This window comes from Salvia splendens, chromosome 20 (genome assembly GCF_004379255.2).
Source record: "Salvia splendens isolate huo1 chromosome 20, SspV2, whole genome shotgun sequence".
In the NCBI taxonomy this organism is placed as follows: Eukaryota; Viridiplantae; Streptophyta; class Magnoliopsida; order Lamiales; family Lamiaceae; genus Salvia; species Salvia splendens.
Genome location: NC_056051.1, coordinates 16349423 through 16369197, shown reverse-complemented (window position 1 = coordinate 16369197; position 19775 = coordinate 16349423). Strand labels below are relative to the sequence as shown.

Here is a 19775-nt window from a genome sequence, read left to right as displayed (position 1 = left end):
GAGTTATTTATTCAATTGTTTTTCTTTGTTAGCTCTTGTAGTTATTTCAATTTCTCTTGTGCTTTTACGTTGGTTTGATTGGCCATCTTATAAATGCATGTGGATTCTACTACAATAATTGAGAGATGAGTAGTTTAATTTGAAAGAGGAGAAATTGACGTCTTTGCCGGTATAATCGAGAGATTTGAGCCTTTGAACGAAGCAAATTTAACTTATGAGCTTTTAAGAGTTGTTGCCTTAGTTCTAGGAAGGAGACTTCGGTTCTAAGTAACAATCTACAAATTGTATGCTTCGGGAGAAGATATAGTTTTACATCTGTGATAGCTTAATAACTCTAGATACCGTAATTCAAGGAAGTCGATTGAATATTAGCTTTTGATTATGGTTTATAAAACTCTACATTCCTTAGCCTACTTTAGACATGCACACGGTTCAATATTTTCATGAACCAGAACCGGCCCGCCAAGGGTTTCGGCGGTTCCGGTTCCGGTTCAAAACCGTCTGTTTTTGGCCAAAACCGCCGGTTCCGAGCCGGTTCGGTTGTTCGTAATTTTATTTTTTTTGTATTTTCTTATTTATTTATCTATGAAATGTGCGTAAATAAAATTCAAAAAATCAGTTTGAAAATTGCAATTTTATTGAGATTACAAGTTATAACAATTACAAATCACAAAAAATTGAAGTCTTAAACAAAAAATTTAAATACAACGACACTACTAGTCTACAATGAAGCTAATTACAAAAAAGACTTGAAGTTCTGAACAATAAATTTATAAGTATATATACTCTTAGTCGGCGAAAGAGATGTTTCTACATAACTAAATTGAGGACAACTTTAGCAATTTAACCTTAAATGTTGAGTTTAGTCTAACAATCAACAATTATAGTAGAATTGTCAAAAGTTTCCCGGATTTAGCCTTATAGAGAAATCTACTTAACCAACTAGAGTATATACAGATACAATTATTTAATTGTATTTGCATATTTTTAAAATAGAAACAAATGAGAAAAAAAAGAAATAAAGGAAAAAGGACTTGAGCTCAACTTAAATTTAAAATTTAAGTTGAGGTGCATACGTATCCCCAATGCTCATTTGCATTAGGGAATCAAAGCCCACGCAGTTCTCTTACCTTACTTACCTATTTGGCTTGGCCGACGGTTGACTGTTGGCCTACGATTCATCCCCGGTGAATTCTTCTTGTGATTCCTCCTGACGATCATCCCAATCATTTTCTTGTTCTCTGACGTCAGCTTTGGCCCAATCATCAAGTAACATCACGGCTTCCATATTTTTCGCGGAGAGCTTACTTCTTGATTCATCCAACACACGTGATCCAACACTGAAAGCGGACTCAACGACGATAGTGGAAGCCGGAATTGAAAAAATCTCCTTGGCCATTGACGCAAGTATGGGAAAATCTTTCTCGTGTGTTTCCCACCAATCGAGGACGTCGATTTTGGCGGGAAGGGTAGGACCTTCATCACCAAAGGAAAAGAGTGATTCGAAATATAAATCTAACTCATTTACCATACCTGAGGTCGACCTTCCGCCGGTGTTGTAGCTGTATAGGTCGGCTAATTGGGATTGCGCGTCTGGATCATCATAATCAGTTTGAAATGCGAAGCCAAAATTATGTTGTTGAGGAGGGGTAGGTCTTCTGACTTGGTGGGTACTGTTATACTTGGTTTCATATTCGGTGTAGAGAGCACGCAAGTTAAACTCGAAGGTTTGTTGGACAATTGACCGGTCCGGGAGGTTTATTTGAAATATTTCGGTTAGGTTTACTCCCCATTGGTCATTGGTATCCGCTTGCAATGCTTGAAGTGGACCAAGATCAATAGAACTCAAATTGTTAAAATAAAAATCTAAAATCCTGGAGGTACCGGCTAATTTCCATTTTGGATCCAAGACCTTTGCAATCAAAAACACCGTTGGAATCTCACTGAAATTCTTAAGCCATTTGTCTATCATATAATATAAAACACACATCAATTCAGGAGAAGAGCAAGCATTTTTCATCGCAGTTTTAAAACCAAGTGATATGTACATGCAATGCTCTAAAACACGAACATCAGTGCAATAATAAACACCCGATAATTCAACAGTCGCATTTTTTAAAGATTTGAACAATTTAAATAAACTCACGCTATGATCCTAACAACTATGCGGCAGATATAAATTAGAAACGGGATAGGTTCTAAAAAAATCACACAAAGAATCTTTATGCGTCAAAGTAGAATTCAGACAATCATATGTCGAATTCCATGTATGAGACACATCCATGGTAAAATTCGTATGTCTTACTTTCTTTTGATGGCAATACTTCTTCCAAGCTTTGCTAATAGACGGCTTTTGATGGATTAATCTAACTGCAGTTCTAATAGGACTAACATGCTTTTGCCATAATTCAAGTGCATCTTGTACACATAAATTCAAAATATGACATATGCATCTTAGATGAAAATACTTACCACCAATAACCGGAGCACAAGCCGCAATCAAGTCATTAATACTTGCAGTGTTAGTAGTTGCATTATCAAAACCAACAGAAAATATCTTATTGCATAATTGAAATTCATTCAAAACTTGAATAATTAAAGAAGCAATTTCGGGTGCAGTGTGTGGTGTCTCAAATTCTCTAAAACCAAGCAAACGCTTGTTCAAAGTCCAACTATTGTCCACAAAGTGAACCGTAATGCTCATGTATGAATGTCTATTAAAACAATCAGTCCATACATCTGAGCAATAGTTCACTTTGTATCCCAAGTTGAGTAAATAACGTGATAATTCAACTTTTTTCTCCAAACATTGTCGAACGGTAGATCGTTGAACGGTTATTCGACCTACTCTTTTGACAGCTACGTTCAAACCACTTTGCATAGTAACCTCAAATTTTTTGTCATCATAAACATTAAAAGGAAAATGCTTCATTGCAGCCCATCTAGTCATAACGTCAGCAAAATTTTTAGGATCATATTTAAAAAGTTGCGTACCTGACAAACCTGAGCCACCGGATTGGAAGTTTAGTTGGGTTTGGATAGCGGCAGTGCCACATTCTACCAGATGCTTTGTCACCAAATGACGACGGAGAGTGCCATATCCCCCACCACTGGCAAATTTGTAGACTTTATCACAATAGTTACAATATGCATGAAACGCTGATGTCTCTTCTTGAGAGAGCGGATCATTAGGACTTGGAATTACCACCGGGACCTTCTTGTAGTGTTTAACAAAAATATCAGATTTCAATGCTTTTTTAGTGGGTGGAGGGGGAGGCTGTCCTCATTTCCGCCGGTGCTAGACGGAATACGAGAATGAGATCTATCATCATTGTTGTCCGAGTCCGACGATATAGACACGCCGTACTCGTCATCTTGTTGTTGGGAACTACCACCGCCCTTCCCCCCACCTTGATGCATTTCAGCGAGTAGCATGGTTGTTCTATGATCTTCTTCTATCTATAAATATTATATAAATTGAAGTTTTAATTAGGAATACAAAAAAATAAAAAAAAAAACTCAATCTTATGAAATTATGAATTGTAAAAATAATTTTATTTTTTAGAACTTACTTGCATGCGTTCAGCCGCCACTCGGGAAACCTCTTCCATAACTTCTCAACGACTAGATCGCTTTGATCTTTGGGGACGACTACTTTGATGTTTTTAGAAAAAAAAAGTTGTTTTTAAAAATTTTGGAGGACACCCTAAATTTTGTTAATCTAGCATTAAATAGTCCACTCAACGGAGAAAAAGGAAGAAATGGAGGAGGAGGGAGAAAGAAGAAATGAGAGATATATTACAAAAAGTTTGCTTAAAAAAGAAACAATAATGTCAAATCTTGTCTCTCTCATTACAAACTAAAATGCCCTTCAGGGCTTGAGTATAGTTTGGCAAAACAAAAATGCCCTTCACGGCTTGAGTATAGTTTGGCAAAAGAAAATGAAAAAAATAGTTCAAATATATTAAATAAAAATTGAAGGACCTCTAGTAATATTTTTAAAGTTTTAATACTAAATTTGATACTAATCCATAATGGAAGGACCAAAAAAGACGTTCAATACAAAATAAAAAAATTATAAGAATTTCTTTTAAAAGGTCGATAATTACTATTCTTTTTGTGCCAGCTAAAATAACACATTTCTTGATCGAAATGAGATTTTATGAATTATTGGTTAATATTTAATTGAAGATAGAAAAAGTGGGTATAAGTATTACATGGAAAGAGAAAGAAAAAGGAAAATTTTAATTGGAAAGAGAAAAGGCGATATAGTGTATTAATTGGAAAGTTACTTTATTATTGCCAAAAATATAAATGTATCATCTTATCAGAGACAGATTAAAAAGGAAAACGTGTCATCATATCCGGGATGGATAGAATACAAATTTGAAAGGAAAAGAAGCTTTCCAAAGAAACATATTCTCATATACTGAACTTAGGGGTATGTAAATGGTTATATGGTTATCGGCAACCAATACTTGAAGCAAGTATCGGTATAGTATCGGGCAGCAGATACAGAGAGAGGTCGGTTATTGGTTATAACCAATAACCAACCGGTTAACCATACTAAATGTTAGTAGTATAGGTGCACGCGGTTCAAAAACTGCCGGTTTCACGGTTCATGAAATCATTGAACTTGAACCGGCCCGGATTGGTATTTGGAGGTTCTGGTTCACGGCCCGAAACCACCTGTTTTTGGGCCAAAACCGACGGTTCTGGGCCAGTTCAACAGTTTGTGATTTTTTTTTGTCTTTTAAATCTTTATTTGTCAATAAAAGTTGCATAAATAATATTCAAACAATAAGGATGACAATTGCAATTTTATTAATACAAATTTCAATAAAACAACAAGTTACAACTTATAAGTTTCAACGGGACTATAAGTTGTACAAGTTACAACTTATAACTTAAAGTTATAAAGATTATAATATACACTTAATTTTGGACTTGAGCCTTTGAGCTGGAAGAGTATGTATTGGATGATTCTCTTTTATAGCTACACATTCTTGGATGTATTGTTCTTTCTTTAAATGTGGGATAAAAGTCACTATTTATAATTACATGATAGATCCCCATCATCTCTGTCTATATTATTACTCTATCTTGACTATCTTCTATTATTATAATTTAACAACAAATATTATTACATGAAGTATTATTCCTTAATTCTTTATCATTATCGATTCGTTTATGTGTATAATTTTTGTATATGTTAACTAATAAATGCTATATCATATAAGAGAATAATTATTATACAAATTGTATTAATCTATCGATAAGTATTATACAAATAGTTATTTTACTATACGCAAATCATATTATTCAATAATTATTTATTCTTATCTATCAAAGAATATATTCAAATAATAATTTTATTTATATAAGTTATACTACATCTATAAGAATAATAATTACTCCCTCCGTCCACGAAAAATAGACCAAGTTTTAAAAAAGACCCCACATTTGCTACATAACTCAATTAAACACTACTAATAATATGGACCTCACATTCCACTGACACTACCTTTTTTTTAAAAAAAAAAAATTAACTTCATATATTTATATCATATATATGAAGGAGAAAATTACAAATCAACTCCTATAACAAGGAGGAAAGACAAATTACGCCACCCAGGGTTCGAACTCGAGACCTCCAGGATGGACGCGGTATCCAGCACCCTTTACCGCTAGGCCAAGGGGCTTGGATACATTCCACTGACACTACTTCTCTCTTACATTTTTTATTTTTTCTCACTTTACCAATTTCACATTAAAACCCGAGTCAATCACAATGTGGTCTATTTTTTCGTGGAGGAAGTATTATACAAAATCATACTATTAGTCTACCACTAATATATAAATATGAAAACTGTATTATACCGCTCTACAAATCATTCATTAATTGTCTATTTTTTATCATTATTATAGAGAGAGTAAATGTCAATTTTGGTCCTTAACATATGGCTGAAATACGAATTTGGTCCAAAACATTCACTTTTTGAAAAATGGGTCGATAACAAATGAAATTCGTGTCGAACCGATCCTTTTTAACGGCGCCGTCAATTTCTGACGGTCAACCGTTAATTAGTGTTTTGTTGACCAGATTAGGCCTAATTATTTTCTAATTATTTTGTTACAAAAATCAATTTTTCTTATTTCAAATTTCATTAAAAATTCTGTCAATTAAAAAGAACAAATATTGCGACTTTTAGTCTCTACCAAATCAAACCAATCAATTTCTTTTATCTCTTCTCTCTCGTCGTTCTCAACGAAACCCTAAATCAGTCGTTCGATTCCGACCAAAATCGAGTAACTGTTGTTGGAGATAAGTTGGGACTAGCCGAATCATTACATCCGGTCCAGCGGCGGACTTATCGGAGTTTGATTGTGATGGTTTGATTTCTCCTCCTCCGAAGCAAATGGAAGAAGTCTCGTCGCCGAACCCTAGTTTCTACGCTACGAAAGTGGAAGCGGCGATGACGGTTGCCGCCAGCGAAGTCCCACAGGAAGAAGATTAAGCAAGGAGGACGACGCCGAACCCTAGTTCATATTACTCTAAATACTTGTTTTTGTTGTTGGCTACTTTTTTTATGGTGGGTATTGGTTTTTGAATAATGGGTACCTGTTTTTTAATTAGGTTGACCGTCGTAAATTGACAGCGCCGTCAAAAAAGGACCAGATCGACACAAATTTCATTTGTTATGGACACGTTTTTCAAAAAAATGAATATTTTGGACCAAATTCGTATTTCGGCCATATGTTTAGGACCAAAATTGACATTTACTCTTATACAAATTATATTAATTGTTGCTTTTTTGCACATTTTAATCAATACATTGTGAAAAATGAGCAACATACCTACATTTAAATCCAATTATTTGAACACGTCCACATTCTATAAATATACACATTATGAGCAACATGCAACATTCAAATTTAATTAAACTATTTCAACTAAGCTATTCTAGATGATGCTATTATTATCTATAAATTTATCTTAGAAAAGGAATTATGACAAAAATAAAGATAAACATAGTAAATAGTAATAAAATGTGAAAAATAAAGAAAAGTAGAAGATAAAACAAAGTTTTGTATCCCACGTTGGAAAAAGATGAATGAATGATCAAAACATGTAGTTATAAAAGAAAATACTTCAACATATTTTGTCTCACATCGAAAGTGAAAAATAAAATATTCAAGGATGTCTTTTAAAAGAGAAACAACCAAGAATGATTTCATAGAATCCAGAGGCTCAACAAATAAATATGGACTATTATGAAATTCTTATATTTATAAATAATAAATTTTTTATTTTTATTTTTATTTTATTTGAACTGCCGGTTCAAACCATTGAACTGGTGGTTCCGATTTAGCATTTCATTAAACATAAACCGAACCTTGTGAATCGTTGAACCGTCCGGCAGTTAGAACCGCCGTCCAGTTCCGGTTTGTTCATGTCTAGTTAGACCATCCACAATAGCGCCCAGCCGACCGCCCAGCCGAGCGCCGGCGCTGGGCGGTTCGCTGGGCTGTCTATTGCAGTCTCTCAGCGGACGAATGGAGAGAGAAACCGCGCAGCGCTTGGCGGTTTCGTGGCGCTGGGCGGTGCGCTGGGCGATCCGCTCGGCGCTATTGCAGCACCCGGATCGCCCAGCGCACCGCCTAGCGCGAAATTTAAAATTTGTTTTCCAAAACACTATATATACGCGCTTTGCTCGTCATTTTCATTCGCACCACTTGTTTTAACGAGTACTCTCTCTATCTTAATTTCTGTACAAGATCAACAACGGGAAATGGATCTCAACAACGAGCCTAGTTCTGGGAGTAGCGGGTCACAAACTCCATCGATCCCCGTGGGAAGTGGATGGGGTCAGATGCCCGGGTACTACAACATGTACCCGTGGCAGCAGATGTTTTCCGGGATGCCAACGGGGGGGGGGGGGTCCGCCGGGGGGGCTTCCGGCGATACCGGGGTGGGCACCAACGGGATGGGCACCCGGGATGCAAATGATGCCCGGGGGGGTACCGCCGACACAGGGGACTCCGGGGGTCGTACCGGCTACACAGTGGACTTCTGAGGGGTCCCCGGCGACGACGGGGGATGTCTATCGCCCCAGTTTTGATTTTTAGACTGGTTCTTCGCACACATCGACCCAAACGCCCTTGGGGTTTGATAGTTTCTCCTTAGATGACTTGGTGTTTGATACTATCGGAGCTCCGGAAACTCTCGTTCAAGGGGGGGCAGAGCGGGGGCGTGGCGCCCTAAATAAGAAGGGCAAGAAGAAGGTCGGCGAGTCGTCGCAGCCGGGTGAGGAGGAGGTACGGAGGAGGTGGACGGACGAGGAGAACGTCGCGCTCTGCATGGCGTGGGTGAGTGTTTGCGACGATCCTCTCGTTTCGAACGAGCAGAGGATCGTCAACATGTGGGGCAAGATAGCAGCAGCCTACAAGAGATTTTGCCCGGAGGGGAGGCCACGCAACGGGGAGGATTGCCGGAAGGCCTGGAACCGAATCAGGGCTGCGGTCTCCCGATTTTCGGGTTTGTACACCAACGCACTCCGCATGATGAGCAGTGGCCAAACAGAGGAGGACTGCAGGAGAATAGCGGAGAAAGCCTTCCCACTGAAGGGGGTATACAAGGACTTCACCTACTGGAACTGCTATCTTGTGCTGAACGAGTCCGAGAAGTTCCGAGTAGGTGTCGACTCTGGCTGGCCGAAGAAGCAACGACTGAACTACACCGGCGATTCAGCGGCAGCAGAGGTGGTTCCCACGACCTCCCCGAGACGACGCAGGAGTTCCCCACGCCGCGTTCGGTCGGTGGCCGACCTCGCCCGATTGGGCGCAAGCGCGCTCAGCGGGAGGCGAGGGGGAACGCCGGGGCTTCCCAGGAGGTCCAGTCGGCATCCCCCCTTGGCCAATCTACCGAGGATCTCAAATTCTTCGCTCGCGCCCAAACGCGCGCTCAGTTGATCAAGACGATGGCCGAATGGCGGGTGGCGACGGATCCCGTGGAGAAGAGCGTGCTTCAAACCTTGCTCATGAGCCTGCAGGACGAGTTGGAGGCGGCACGGAGGGAGACCGGCGGTGATGGTGGCGACAGCGTCGGAGGCGGCGATGACGGAGACGAGGAGTGAATTGGCACTCCTTTTTATTATTGTATTTTTTTAAAATTAATGTATTTTTTTAAATTATTCTACTTTTTTAAATTTTAATAGTATTATTAAATTTTTCCTGTATATGTCTCGTAAATTAAATTTCGTATATTGTGTGATTGTTAATTATTTCATTTTGTATATATTTCTTAATAGTGATGTGGATATTATGTGGCTAGGCTATGAATGAGCTATTGCTGGGCTATTTGCTTATTTTAATGATGTGGCAAGAGGATTTTTAGTGCTGATGATATGGCAGGCTATGGCTGGGCAATTGCTGGGCTATTCCTATGGTGGATGGCCTTAGGAGTACAAGTAGTGTTGCGATGAGTGGAATGAATTCAACGCATAGTTTTGGTGGGGAATGGTGCAGGTCAAAACCCACCTAAAATTTCGAAATCCAGACACTGTATTGATTCGGATTTTCGGAGAGACTTCAAAATCAAAATATCTCTCTCTTTCTCTATCGCTAATGTCGGCGTAGATCTCAATCTGCAATTTCCCATTTCCAGTCGAGATTCCCCTAATTGAGCTGCGATGCGAGCGCCGAAACTGCTTTCACTCGTTCACCAGATCGAATCCAGAAACATGGGGAATTCGTCGCCGTCGTATAAATTTCGAGGGATATCATTCCTCGTCGCATTTCTCCTATTCATATCCCTCTCCGTTCCTCTAATTTCCGCTCAGGTGCATTTTTTTGTTATGATTTTATTTATTCTACATAATTTGATTATGATGCTTCGGATATAATTTAGGAGAATGGAAGTGACGAGTCGAGTACTTCAATTAAGGATCTGGGCCGGCGTAGTAAAGTGAGTTCTATTTGTTTCAAATGCTTATATTAATGTATGATAAGCAAGTATAACTTTTTGTAATTGTGAAGTAGCTGAATTGGACAATCTATTCTATTTTATTTTCCATCTTTTAGTACTTGTAATTTCTCTCATGATTCAGTGATTCCAACCTCATGGCATCTTATTCAAGATTGTCTATTTTAGCTTTGATTGAGTTACTGAGTCTATGTAATAATGAATGGACTTTGACACGCTTTTATCGAACTCATTGGGCAGATAATTGTGGACAGAATAAAGACCGGTATCAGCCAAAAAAATGATCTTGATTCTTATGGTGTGGATGTGGACTCTGGTCTTGGAATCTTTGATGGCTTCTTTGCTAGTTTATCGATGATACTTGTCAGTGAGGTTAGTGGACTCAGTTTCACTGGATTCGCTTTGCCAGATTTTTCTTAACTAGCACTGTTGAATTTCTCGTCTGCGTAGATTGTGATTGGTATTTTCTACCTGTTTTATCATCTCAGAGGTTGAATATGTAATTGTAACTGTGAATGAAGCACTTGTTATTTTTGAGTTAAACTTTTATCCTGGATATAACAGTCCGTTTATGATCACTTGGTTTTATATTGTTATACTTCATTCTTCTGATCTTCTCTTGTGATGATGGTTTTGATGCTAGATTGGAGATGAAACGTTCATCATTGCAGCTCTCATGGCTATGCGGCACCCAAAGTCAATTGTTCTATCAGGTGCACTCAGTGCCTTGTTTGTGATGACGGTAAGCCAGTATTCCTTCTCTTACTTTGTTACAGGGATTGAAAGTTATGGGTTCATAAAGGTACTTTTGATGGATGGTACTAATTATGTTGATAACATACTTCTATCAGATACTTTCAACTGGCCTTGGTAGAATTGTTCCTAATCTGATATCGAGGAAGCATACCAATAGTGCAGCTACAGGTTTGTTTCTGCATCTCTCCATACATGTGACTTAAAGGTTTGTTTTATTTGTCTTTGAGGGGGGAGTAAATACAAAAATGCTCAAATGTGTCAAAAGACTCTGAAACTGAAACGCATTACAGGATCTAGCTGAAAGGAATGTTTTTTAGTAGCTATCATCCTATATAGGAACAGCATGCTCATTTGTGAGTGGTTTTCTTATGTGCAGGTCATTTATAAATCTGACATGAAACCCTTATTGCAGTTCTTTATACCTTTTTTGGTCTCCGACTACTTTACATTGCGTGGAAATCTGACCCAAAAGGTTCCCAGAAGAAAGAAATTGAGGAAGTATGTTGAAGTTTTCAATTTTGATCTATTAGTCCTTTTATTTATGATTTCCCGTCTCCTTTGGTGGTGTTCGGTTTGTAAGATTGTATTCGGGATTATATTTGTAGTGTGTTTGGTTCATGAGATTCAATCTCACAACTCATTCCCAGATTATATCTTGGTATTATTTTATCTTGGAAACCCAACACCACCCTTCTTTACTGTGTTTAAGACTTAGAACTTTATAGTATTTTGATATATATGGTCTCCTCATGTACCTATTACCCTTTTCTGTAAAACTAAACTATTATGCTTGGTTTTATTTTATTTATGCTGGTTGTAAGTGTTTAAGTATTTATTTCTGTTTTTTTTTCTCTTGAAATGTGGAATGTGATGGTTAAGTCAATTTACTCTGATATGTGGCATATCACGAGTCACTTGCTGTTTTGTTAATCTTTTTTACATCTAGTACCTGCACTGCACTTTTTGTTTCTTTACTGAAATTCTCCCCGAAACACCTGGTCGCGTAAATTTCTTATGTATGGATCAACTTGCTGGAGCTTTTTTTGTTTACATCTCAACTTTGTTTGTATGTTACACTATGAGCTGGTCCTAAGACTGATTGCTCCAGGTAGAAGAGAAACTTGAAGCTGGACAGGGCAAGACAACTTGGCGACGATTCTTTTCTAGATTTTGTACACCAATCTATCTAGAGGTATAGGTTAATATTCTGTTCTAGTTTTACATTATACTATTTCCACCTTGAACTGTTCAAGTTTCACATTAAACTATCTGGAAATTCAAGTCTTGACACTAATGTTTTTTTCCCCTCTCCTGTGATTTTCTTGCAGTCATTTATATTGACATTCTTGGCAGAGTGGGGCGATCGCAGCCAGATAGCAACAATCGCTGTAAGTTTCTCTACCTTTTTTGTATTTTACTTCCAATTTCAGAATAACTGGCTCCCAAAGTGGCTATGATAATCTTTTTGAAATACGTTGGTACATGATCTATTCAAGGGCCAACATTGTCCATTTTCGTAAGTCAGCAGATATGCAACCAGTCTTTTCCAATATGTATATGTTGGTATCTGGTGCTGACACTTTTACAATTCAGGCTTTGTGAACATGAGCATGTTTGCATAACAAAGTTTAGTTACATCTGTTTCTTAACTTGGAAAGTTATCTTCTTTCTGTGGTACAGCTAGCCACACATAAGAATGCTGTGGGAGTTGCTGCCGGAGCTACCATAGGGCACACCATCTGCACTTCCGTCGCAGTGATTGGTGGAAGTATGCTGGCATCTAAGATTTCACAGCGAACCGTTGCTACAGTTGGTGGCTTGCTTTTCCTGGGTTTTTCAGTGTCCTCTTACTTCTACCCTCCTCTATAATGATCCCAAGTTTTGTAGATTAACTTGATATTGCCTGCCTAGTCATCATTATTCAACCAACTTTGTATGCCTTCTTTTTTTGAATAGATTGGAAGTATATGTTTCCAATCTTTGACACCAATTTAAAATTCATTATTAATACCATAGGTTACAAGTTGTGCATATGATCTCTCTTGTTTCCATTTCCAACTAGTAAAAATTTCAAACAAACTGAATTTTGCAGATTTTAAAACTCATCAATTGATCATAGCTTGATTCGACACCAATTCTCGAATTCTTGCCACTCAAATTTTGTTGAACACAATTAACTGCCACTGACTATGTTGAAACTAAATTCACTTGCTATTCTATGCCATTATATAATGGTGGCGATCCAAAGAAACAGCTCTAAAGTCTATGGAGCTAAGCGGATTTGGTAGACGACGGCTGCTAGTATGTTAAGATGATGAAGAATTTTGTTTACGAGAACATGATCAATCTTTTCAAAGAGGTTTCGAAAGCATATCTATCTTGTTGTTTGCTTCACAAGAATGTTGAGACGTCGAATTGGGAGTCCAACAAACTGCTTGAACTGGATCCACACCAACCCGAGCCTTATCTTCTCGCCTCTAATACTGTCTCAGCTAACGAAGTGTGGAGGAAGTGAGGAAACTTCCTGCCCAATCTTGGATCTAGCCGGTGCATGCTGAATATCATGTGCCAATTGCAGCATAAATGAGTAAAAGGGAAGCAAATTTTCACTTTGGATTCGTGAGCCTTGATTTTGATTTTATATAGCTATGGACTAATGTGTGTACAAAGTTTTAAGGAATGAATCCTGCTTTTCAACTAATCAAGAATCTAGAGGAGAATTTTAGAAGTTTGCTTGTTTATCACTTCTTTCTGGTGGAATTTAAAGACTACGTATCCATTTAGAAAGAAAGGAGAACAAAATGGAAAGAGACACATATTCCTGAAGACAATCTCACCACTCACTTTCTACTTTTCTACAATCCAATCTCTTACTTAGTGTTTAGCACACAAAATAAAGGTGAAAGAGCACAACACACATGTTGTTAGCTTCGCCTTTATGAGTGTGGGAGTAAAAGCAGGAGCCCACCATTTGGGAACTAACAGAGAGAGAAAATATTGTATGTGTAAATTGAAAATCTAGCAATCACCTGTGAGCTTATCAACTCAAATCACCTTTCGTACTTGGTATCACAAACTTGAGTAGATATTGACTCCCATTCCTAAGTATAATTATAACTTAAAACTAAAGCCAATATGCAGCATATATATTCTAACACACCATTCAGAACTCATAACTTGTTTCAACATGAAGGATCGATTGGAGAGATTCGTACTCCTGCCCTTTGCTGCAGGTTGCATCTCGGAATCCAGTATTCCGGTTGTGATGCACCATTCTAAAAGATCAAAGCATGGTACCAAATCAGCTCTGCCTCATTCCATACAACATCGGCTTTTTATGTGATCCTGTTTTTACCATGTCTGAAGCTAACTTTTTGCCATGTCTATGAAGAAAAAGTTGAAGAGGGAAAGAAAGACGAGGAAGAGGGATGTTTGGACAATGAGAAAAGTTTATCGGGTCAAAACTGGAAGACCAACCTCCCAAAATTCCAGAAGGCGTTCAAGAACTTGTCTCAGTTATTTGGTAAGCTACGTGACTAGTACTCTCATATATAGCATAAATCTATAAACAGCATAACTACTGAATTCACACTGTTCCTCAATACCTCGACTAAAGAGGTTTCTTGAATATATAATCAAGTTATCATGAGGTTTCTTGAATATATAATCAAATCTAAATTACTGGACCAGATGTAGAACAATTTCTAAATCCTCTCTAGCTCTAGAGCCTTTTTAATGCACATATACACATCTCCAACATAATATATAAACTATGCATCTGTTTTCAGTGTATAAAGATGAGCAGGAAGCAGAAATGGGGATGGAAATTGGATTACCAACAGATGTGAAGCATGTGAGTCACATAGGCCTTGATGGCTGCACGAGTTCAATCTTTTCAATGGGCTGGGCTGAACAGGAGTTGATCGATCTCCATTCTTTCAGAGCTGGAATTTTCCATCAAAGCGCAAGCTGAAACACCCAAGATAATGAGTTTGCTAGAAACCAAATGTCATTCTAATAATAACTCCATTGCCCAATGAGAGTGTCACATTGATACACTGAAATCTAAATGTATGCACCAGCAAACAGCATCTTAGTTCTACCAATTTTTTTTACTTGTTGGCTCTAGTTATGATTTGTTGAGTGAAGCTATTCAATAGATACATAGGAGAGTTATTATACAGAAAAAAAATGTAAAACACTTACTGAAGTTTGATTTCCATTGGATTTGCATGGGACTTTTTTGTACGTCGCAATGAAACTCACGGGCTACAGCCTCTCACTACTTGAGGTGAACACAATTCAGGAAAGTAAACAAAAACCAAAAGATACTTATTCAATAAATGGCAAGCAGCAAAACATGATCTATATTTCTCAGCCAATGTAAGAGATGGATTGTTTTTCTCTACCAACATTTGATCAAGCCAATTTTTCCCCAAGCAGGAGCAAAATTCCATAAAACAGAGGACAATTTGTACCAGAAGAATACAAAATTACCTCAAAGCACAAACCAACAATTGCAAAGAGGCACAAACAACAAGAAATGAACAATTTCAGCCATATATATATTCACAGAAAGTCACAGCAGCTAATGAACCTAATGTGGAATAATTTTTTGAGTTTCTAATTAACCTAATTCATGAAGAAGGAGATGAAGTGCCCTCCAAAATGAATTTGTGAATATCATCAATTAATGAATGATGAATCGGCCGATCCTTCCTCCTCACATACTTTTTCCCCAAATCCACACCGTACTCACTCAATCCAACCTCTCCACACCTCTTCCACAGCTTTTGCCCAAATTCCTTATGCGCAAAATACGCCTCCGCATCCTTCAATTCTTCTCCTTCAGCAACAGCTACAGCCACCGGCAGTCTCTCGTAATGGCCCCGCTCCACGCCTTCAAGCTCATCGAGGCGGGCTAGCCCGTGGACCGAAGGCACGGAGTAGAGCTCGCCCCGGACCCGGAGACCCGACCCGGGCAGATTGACTAAATAGGGGATGCCGTGGGGCCCGCAGACCAGTGGAAAAGCTTCGACGGTGGTGCAGGAGCCGACGTAGGCGGCGGCGCCCGTCCGGATAAGGTCTTCGAGCAGCGAGTGGTTGTAGAAGCCCCGCTTGAGAGTGCCATAGACGAAGATCAGCTTATCTCCTCCATTCACCATTGCTGAATTTTGATAAAAAAGAAAATAATGATAAAAATAAAATAATAGTAACGGCTAATATAACCAACTAAACTTACGACATTATTCACGTGAACTTAATAAATACCACCTCTGTCCAGATATTGCTCTTTAAAACCATGAATTTTGCTTAAAATTCGGTATTTCCCATCAACTTTGAAATTGGTCTATAATATTACAAACTTTGCATTTTGTTTGGTATTTTCCAAACTCACTCAAATAAGATATATTCATCAAAATCTTATTTTACGTAGACAACCGTGATACGTTTTATTATATTTTAAAACACTTTTTAAGTTTATAACATGTAGGATAAAAAGTAACGTTGATTTAATTGTGTCAAGTATGATAAAAATGTCTCGTAAGTTAGTCAAATATAGTAATAGACATGCCGTGGGAAATACCAAACAAAGTGCAAAGTTTGTGATATTATATATCAATTCCAAAGTTCGTGGGAAATACCAAATTTTAGGCAAAGTTTATGGTTTTAGGGACCAATTTCCCCCACTATAAGGGAAACGTTTCTTTTCGGTCGTTGTTTTACGAAGATGATAATAAATAGTTAAAGTAAGAGATAATAATATAGAAGAGAGTTGAATATAGACAAAATTTTGCGGGCTTCTAAGAGTCACCACAATACTACCGCCGCGGCGGTCCTTCTATAGGCGAGGACATGGCAGCGGCAGGTGGGCGGACAGCGGTCGCGCGGCGGTGCCGCGACGGCCTATTGTGAGCCGCAGGACCACCGCGGGGTGAAGAACGATTTATTATTATTATTATTATTATTATTATTATTATTATTATTATTATTATTTCTTTAATTTTTTCTATAAAATATCTATTCCCAACTCATTTTTTTCATTCCATTCCATTCCATTCTATTTATTTTTGTCCAATTAATTTTGTTCTAGTCCAATTAAAATATACAAACAATTAAAAAAATGTGAGGCGTGGCTAGACGTGATTGGATAAATTTTTTGTGGCTATGATAACTAGGCGGACAAGTTTTTTTCGTGACCGTACCGAGGCTATTCCATTGTTGTAGACACTCGAAGGTGTCAATTAATCTTACTGAAACTGGAAAAGGGTATTTCACCTCATATCTCTTCCCTCTCAAATCATAAAGCTTTGTATTGTTGGTTCTGAATGGGGTTGTCTGCCGAGAGATACCACAATTGCAGTTGCCCAGTCACACTAAAGATGTCAGTCACACTAAAGATGTCAATACAGGCCAAATTCTGCGGGCGAAGCCCAATAACTCGCTAATTTTAGATAAGGATATTGGTCTCTAAAATCATAAATTTTACCTAAAATTTGGAATTTCCCACTAACTTTGAAATTGGTATATAATATCACAAACTTTGCACTTTGTTTGGTATTTTTCACAGCATGTCTATTACTACATTTGACTAACTTACGAAGCATTTATATCATACTTGACACAATTAAATAAATGTGAGTTTCAACATTTTTATCATACTTGACACAATTAAATAAATGTGATTTTCAACGTGACTTTTTATCTTACATGTTATGAATTTAAAAAGTGATTTAAATATAGATTAGCTTGCAATCTAGTAGGATTGGTCTGGAACATGATGGATTCACCCAATTAAGTTTATCTTCAGTATTCTTCCACCACCTTAATAAGCAATTGATTCACTATTTTTATTATAGTTTTGATAAAAAAAAAAATAACTCTACGATTTTTATAATATGCTCCTATACACATTAGTTTAAATTAATAAAAGTCGAAAGTTTAAAATTCATCATAAGAATTATTTTCAATTTCGAACACATTCCTTTATATATATTTCATTGTACTTTAACAAATTTTAAATTATGGAGTAAAATTTAGTAACGTGACACTATTTAAATGATTCAACATTTCAAATTATCAAATACTCCGTAATATTCTTATAAAATTCACTATTTACCTCAAACTCAAACTTATTTTTGAGTTTGTATCACACCAAAAAGTAATTCTACTTCAATCATTTATTCCAAATTTAAACCCAAAAATATATTCCATATTTACCTACTTTTTATACTTTTTTTAATTATGCCTACATACTTATTCAAATTACATGTTAATCCCACAATATTTTATGAATAATTTATATAAATTAAATAACTATACAAAATATCTTATTAACATATTTTTATATTAAATATACTTTATATTCAAAAAAGAAACATAATTTTAGTAGATTTATTAATTATTACTTGCAAAAGAAACATAATTTATTATGATATGATAGTCTCACAATAACTTGCTGATTTCTATTAAATATTTTTTGATGAAAAAATGTTGGCAAATTCCAAAAAAAAGTTACGTGTAAAATATGGCCGGCTAATTCAACATTAACACTACTTATGTTCAAAATATGGCCGGCTAATTCAAGATCTCAAAATATTAAGGAATGATATGCAATACCTCAAACAATTTTGCAGTAACTAAGTCATTTTTGTGTTTACTCTGAATTTGGTGTTGTTTCATTAAAAAAATTCAAAAATTGATTTGAGTATGAGGTATGGTTAGAGACAGGGACGGATCTAGCATTAAGCTAGATGGGGCAAATGCCCCTGCTCATATTTTATTCTTTATATGTATGTATAACCAATTATAGATATTTTTGTATTAATCTTCCACTAATTGCCCCTTCTTTATTTTTTAAAATTTCTCCATGTATATTTTTACCCCTCTTGCTAAGAATTCCTAGATCCGTCTCTGGTTAGAGAACATTTTTACACCAAAAATGAGATTTAGTGTATGGTTGAAGGTGGTCTAATGAATCTCCGTGTGAATTTTAGTTCATTGTAGTTGGTTTTATCGTTGTAGTATTTTTTTGAAATTTCCATAAAATGTTTCTACTACAAATTTGATATGCATGGCATGAATTTGACAACTCATACCATGCATGCCAAACTTGTATGCAATCAGTCTTAACATTGCATGCGCAAGTTTGGTATGCATGGTATGAATCATACAATTCACACCATGCATGTCAAACATGAATGCAGCCGTCATAGTATCATCAACATTACATAAATTCAACCAATTCATACCACGCATATCAAACCTACATGAATTCCGCCTCATCACCATGCATGCTTCTTTGCCATGCATAGTTTGAATTTATACCATACATAATAAACACATACGATATCCGGAAAATAAAATATTGAAATGATATATGGTGAAGATGATCCAAAATTTCATTCCCAAAGTAAAGAACAAAATAAGGAGACAAGAGTAGAACTTCAGTGGCGACTTTGACGTTGCGCTAGCAGGATAATGGCGATAGAAAGATAAGAGATATATGTTTGCCTAGAGATGTCAATACAACCCAAAATACTTACTTAAATCATTCACTAAATTTAATCATTCGCTAAATTTAGAAGATTAAGTTCAAAATTTCTAACAAGATGAAAATGTAGTCCAATTAAGCCTACAACACATGTGTTTACCCTAGTTGTAACCAACATCAATTATTTTGTTTTGTTTGGTGACGGATTCGAGACTAATAATAATTTTGATAACATGATAATTAACCAAAAATAAATTAAATCTTTCAATTTATTCACTTACAAAAATTAATTTTAACTAAATTATAAATTTTAATTTAAAATGGCTGTTTTGTAAATTATTCTTCTTTTATATATGTGTATATAGGATTGTATTAAGATGACAACCACTTTTAAAATGACAATGTACCACCAATGAGAATCCTTAAATTTAGAAGCATATTCAATCTTAGTCTTCCATGTGACTGACTTGCTTGCCTATGTATAGTAGATTGCTTGATTATATCTGATTTCGTATCGCAAATTGCTTAAAACCATATGCC

General features: G+C 36.7%; 3 protein-coding genes across 4 annotated transcripts; 2 read left to right on the top strand and 1 right to left on the bottom strand.

The window, feature by feature from the left end:
* Positions 1–9511: 9511 nt before the first annotated feature.
* On the top strand, positions 9512–12772 carry LOC121782501 (GDT1-like protein 3). Its single transcript, XM_042180366.1, has 9 exons — positions 9512–9842; positions 9911–9967; positions 10226–10357; positions 10629–10727; positions 10837–10909; positions 11154–11239; positions 11850–11933; positions 12070–12129; positions 12422–12772. The coding sequence occupies exons 1-9, from the start codon at positions 9693–9695 to the stop codon at positions 12608–12610; spliced, it is 930 nt and encodes a 309-aa protein (XP_042036300.1). The 5' UTR covers positions 9512–9692; the 3' UTR covers positions 12611–12772.
* A 911-nt stretch (positions 12773–13683) lies between these two features.
* On the top strand, positions 13684–14979 carry LOC121782503 (CRIB domain-containing protein RIC4-like). Its single transcript, XM_042180369.1, has 3 exons — positions 13684–14034; positions 14133–14264; positions 14530–14979. Exons 1-3 carry the CDS (start codon positions 13929–13931, stop codon positions 14712–14714), a joined length of 423 nt encoding a protein of 140 aa, XP_042036303.1. The 5' UTR covers positions 13684–13928; the 3' UTR covers positions 14715–14979.
* LOC121782502 (putative gamma-glutamylcyclotransferase At3g02910) lies at positions 14570–15959 on the bottom strand. Of its 2 annotated transcripts, XR_006046417.1 has the most exons (3): positions 15374–15959; positions 14948–15023; positions 14570–14710 (listed from the first exon to the last, which is right to left on the bottom strand). XR_006046417.1 is itself a non-coding variant. In XM_042180368.1 (2 exons), exon 1 carries the CDS (start codon positions 15904–15906, stop codon positions 15379–15381), a length of 528 nt encoding a protein of 175 aa, XP_042036302.1. In that variant the 5' UTR covers positions 15907–15959; the 3' UTR covers positions 14580–14710; positions 15374–15378. The 2 variants fall into 2 exon arrangements, 1 of the variants encoding a protein (XP_042036302.1); XM_042180368.1 differs by lacking the exon at positions 14948–15023 and having other exon boundaries at positions 14580–14710.
* Between the last annotated feature and the right edge of the window lie 3816 nt (positions 15960–19775).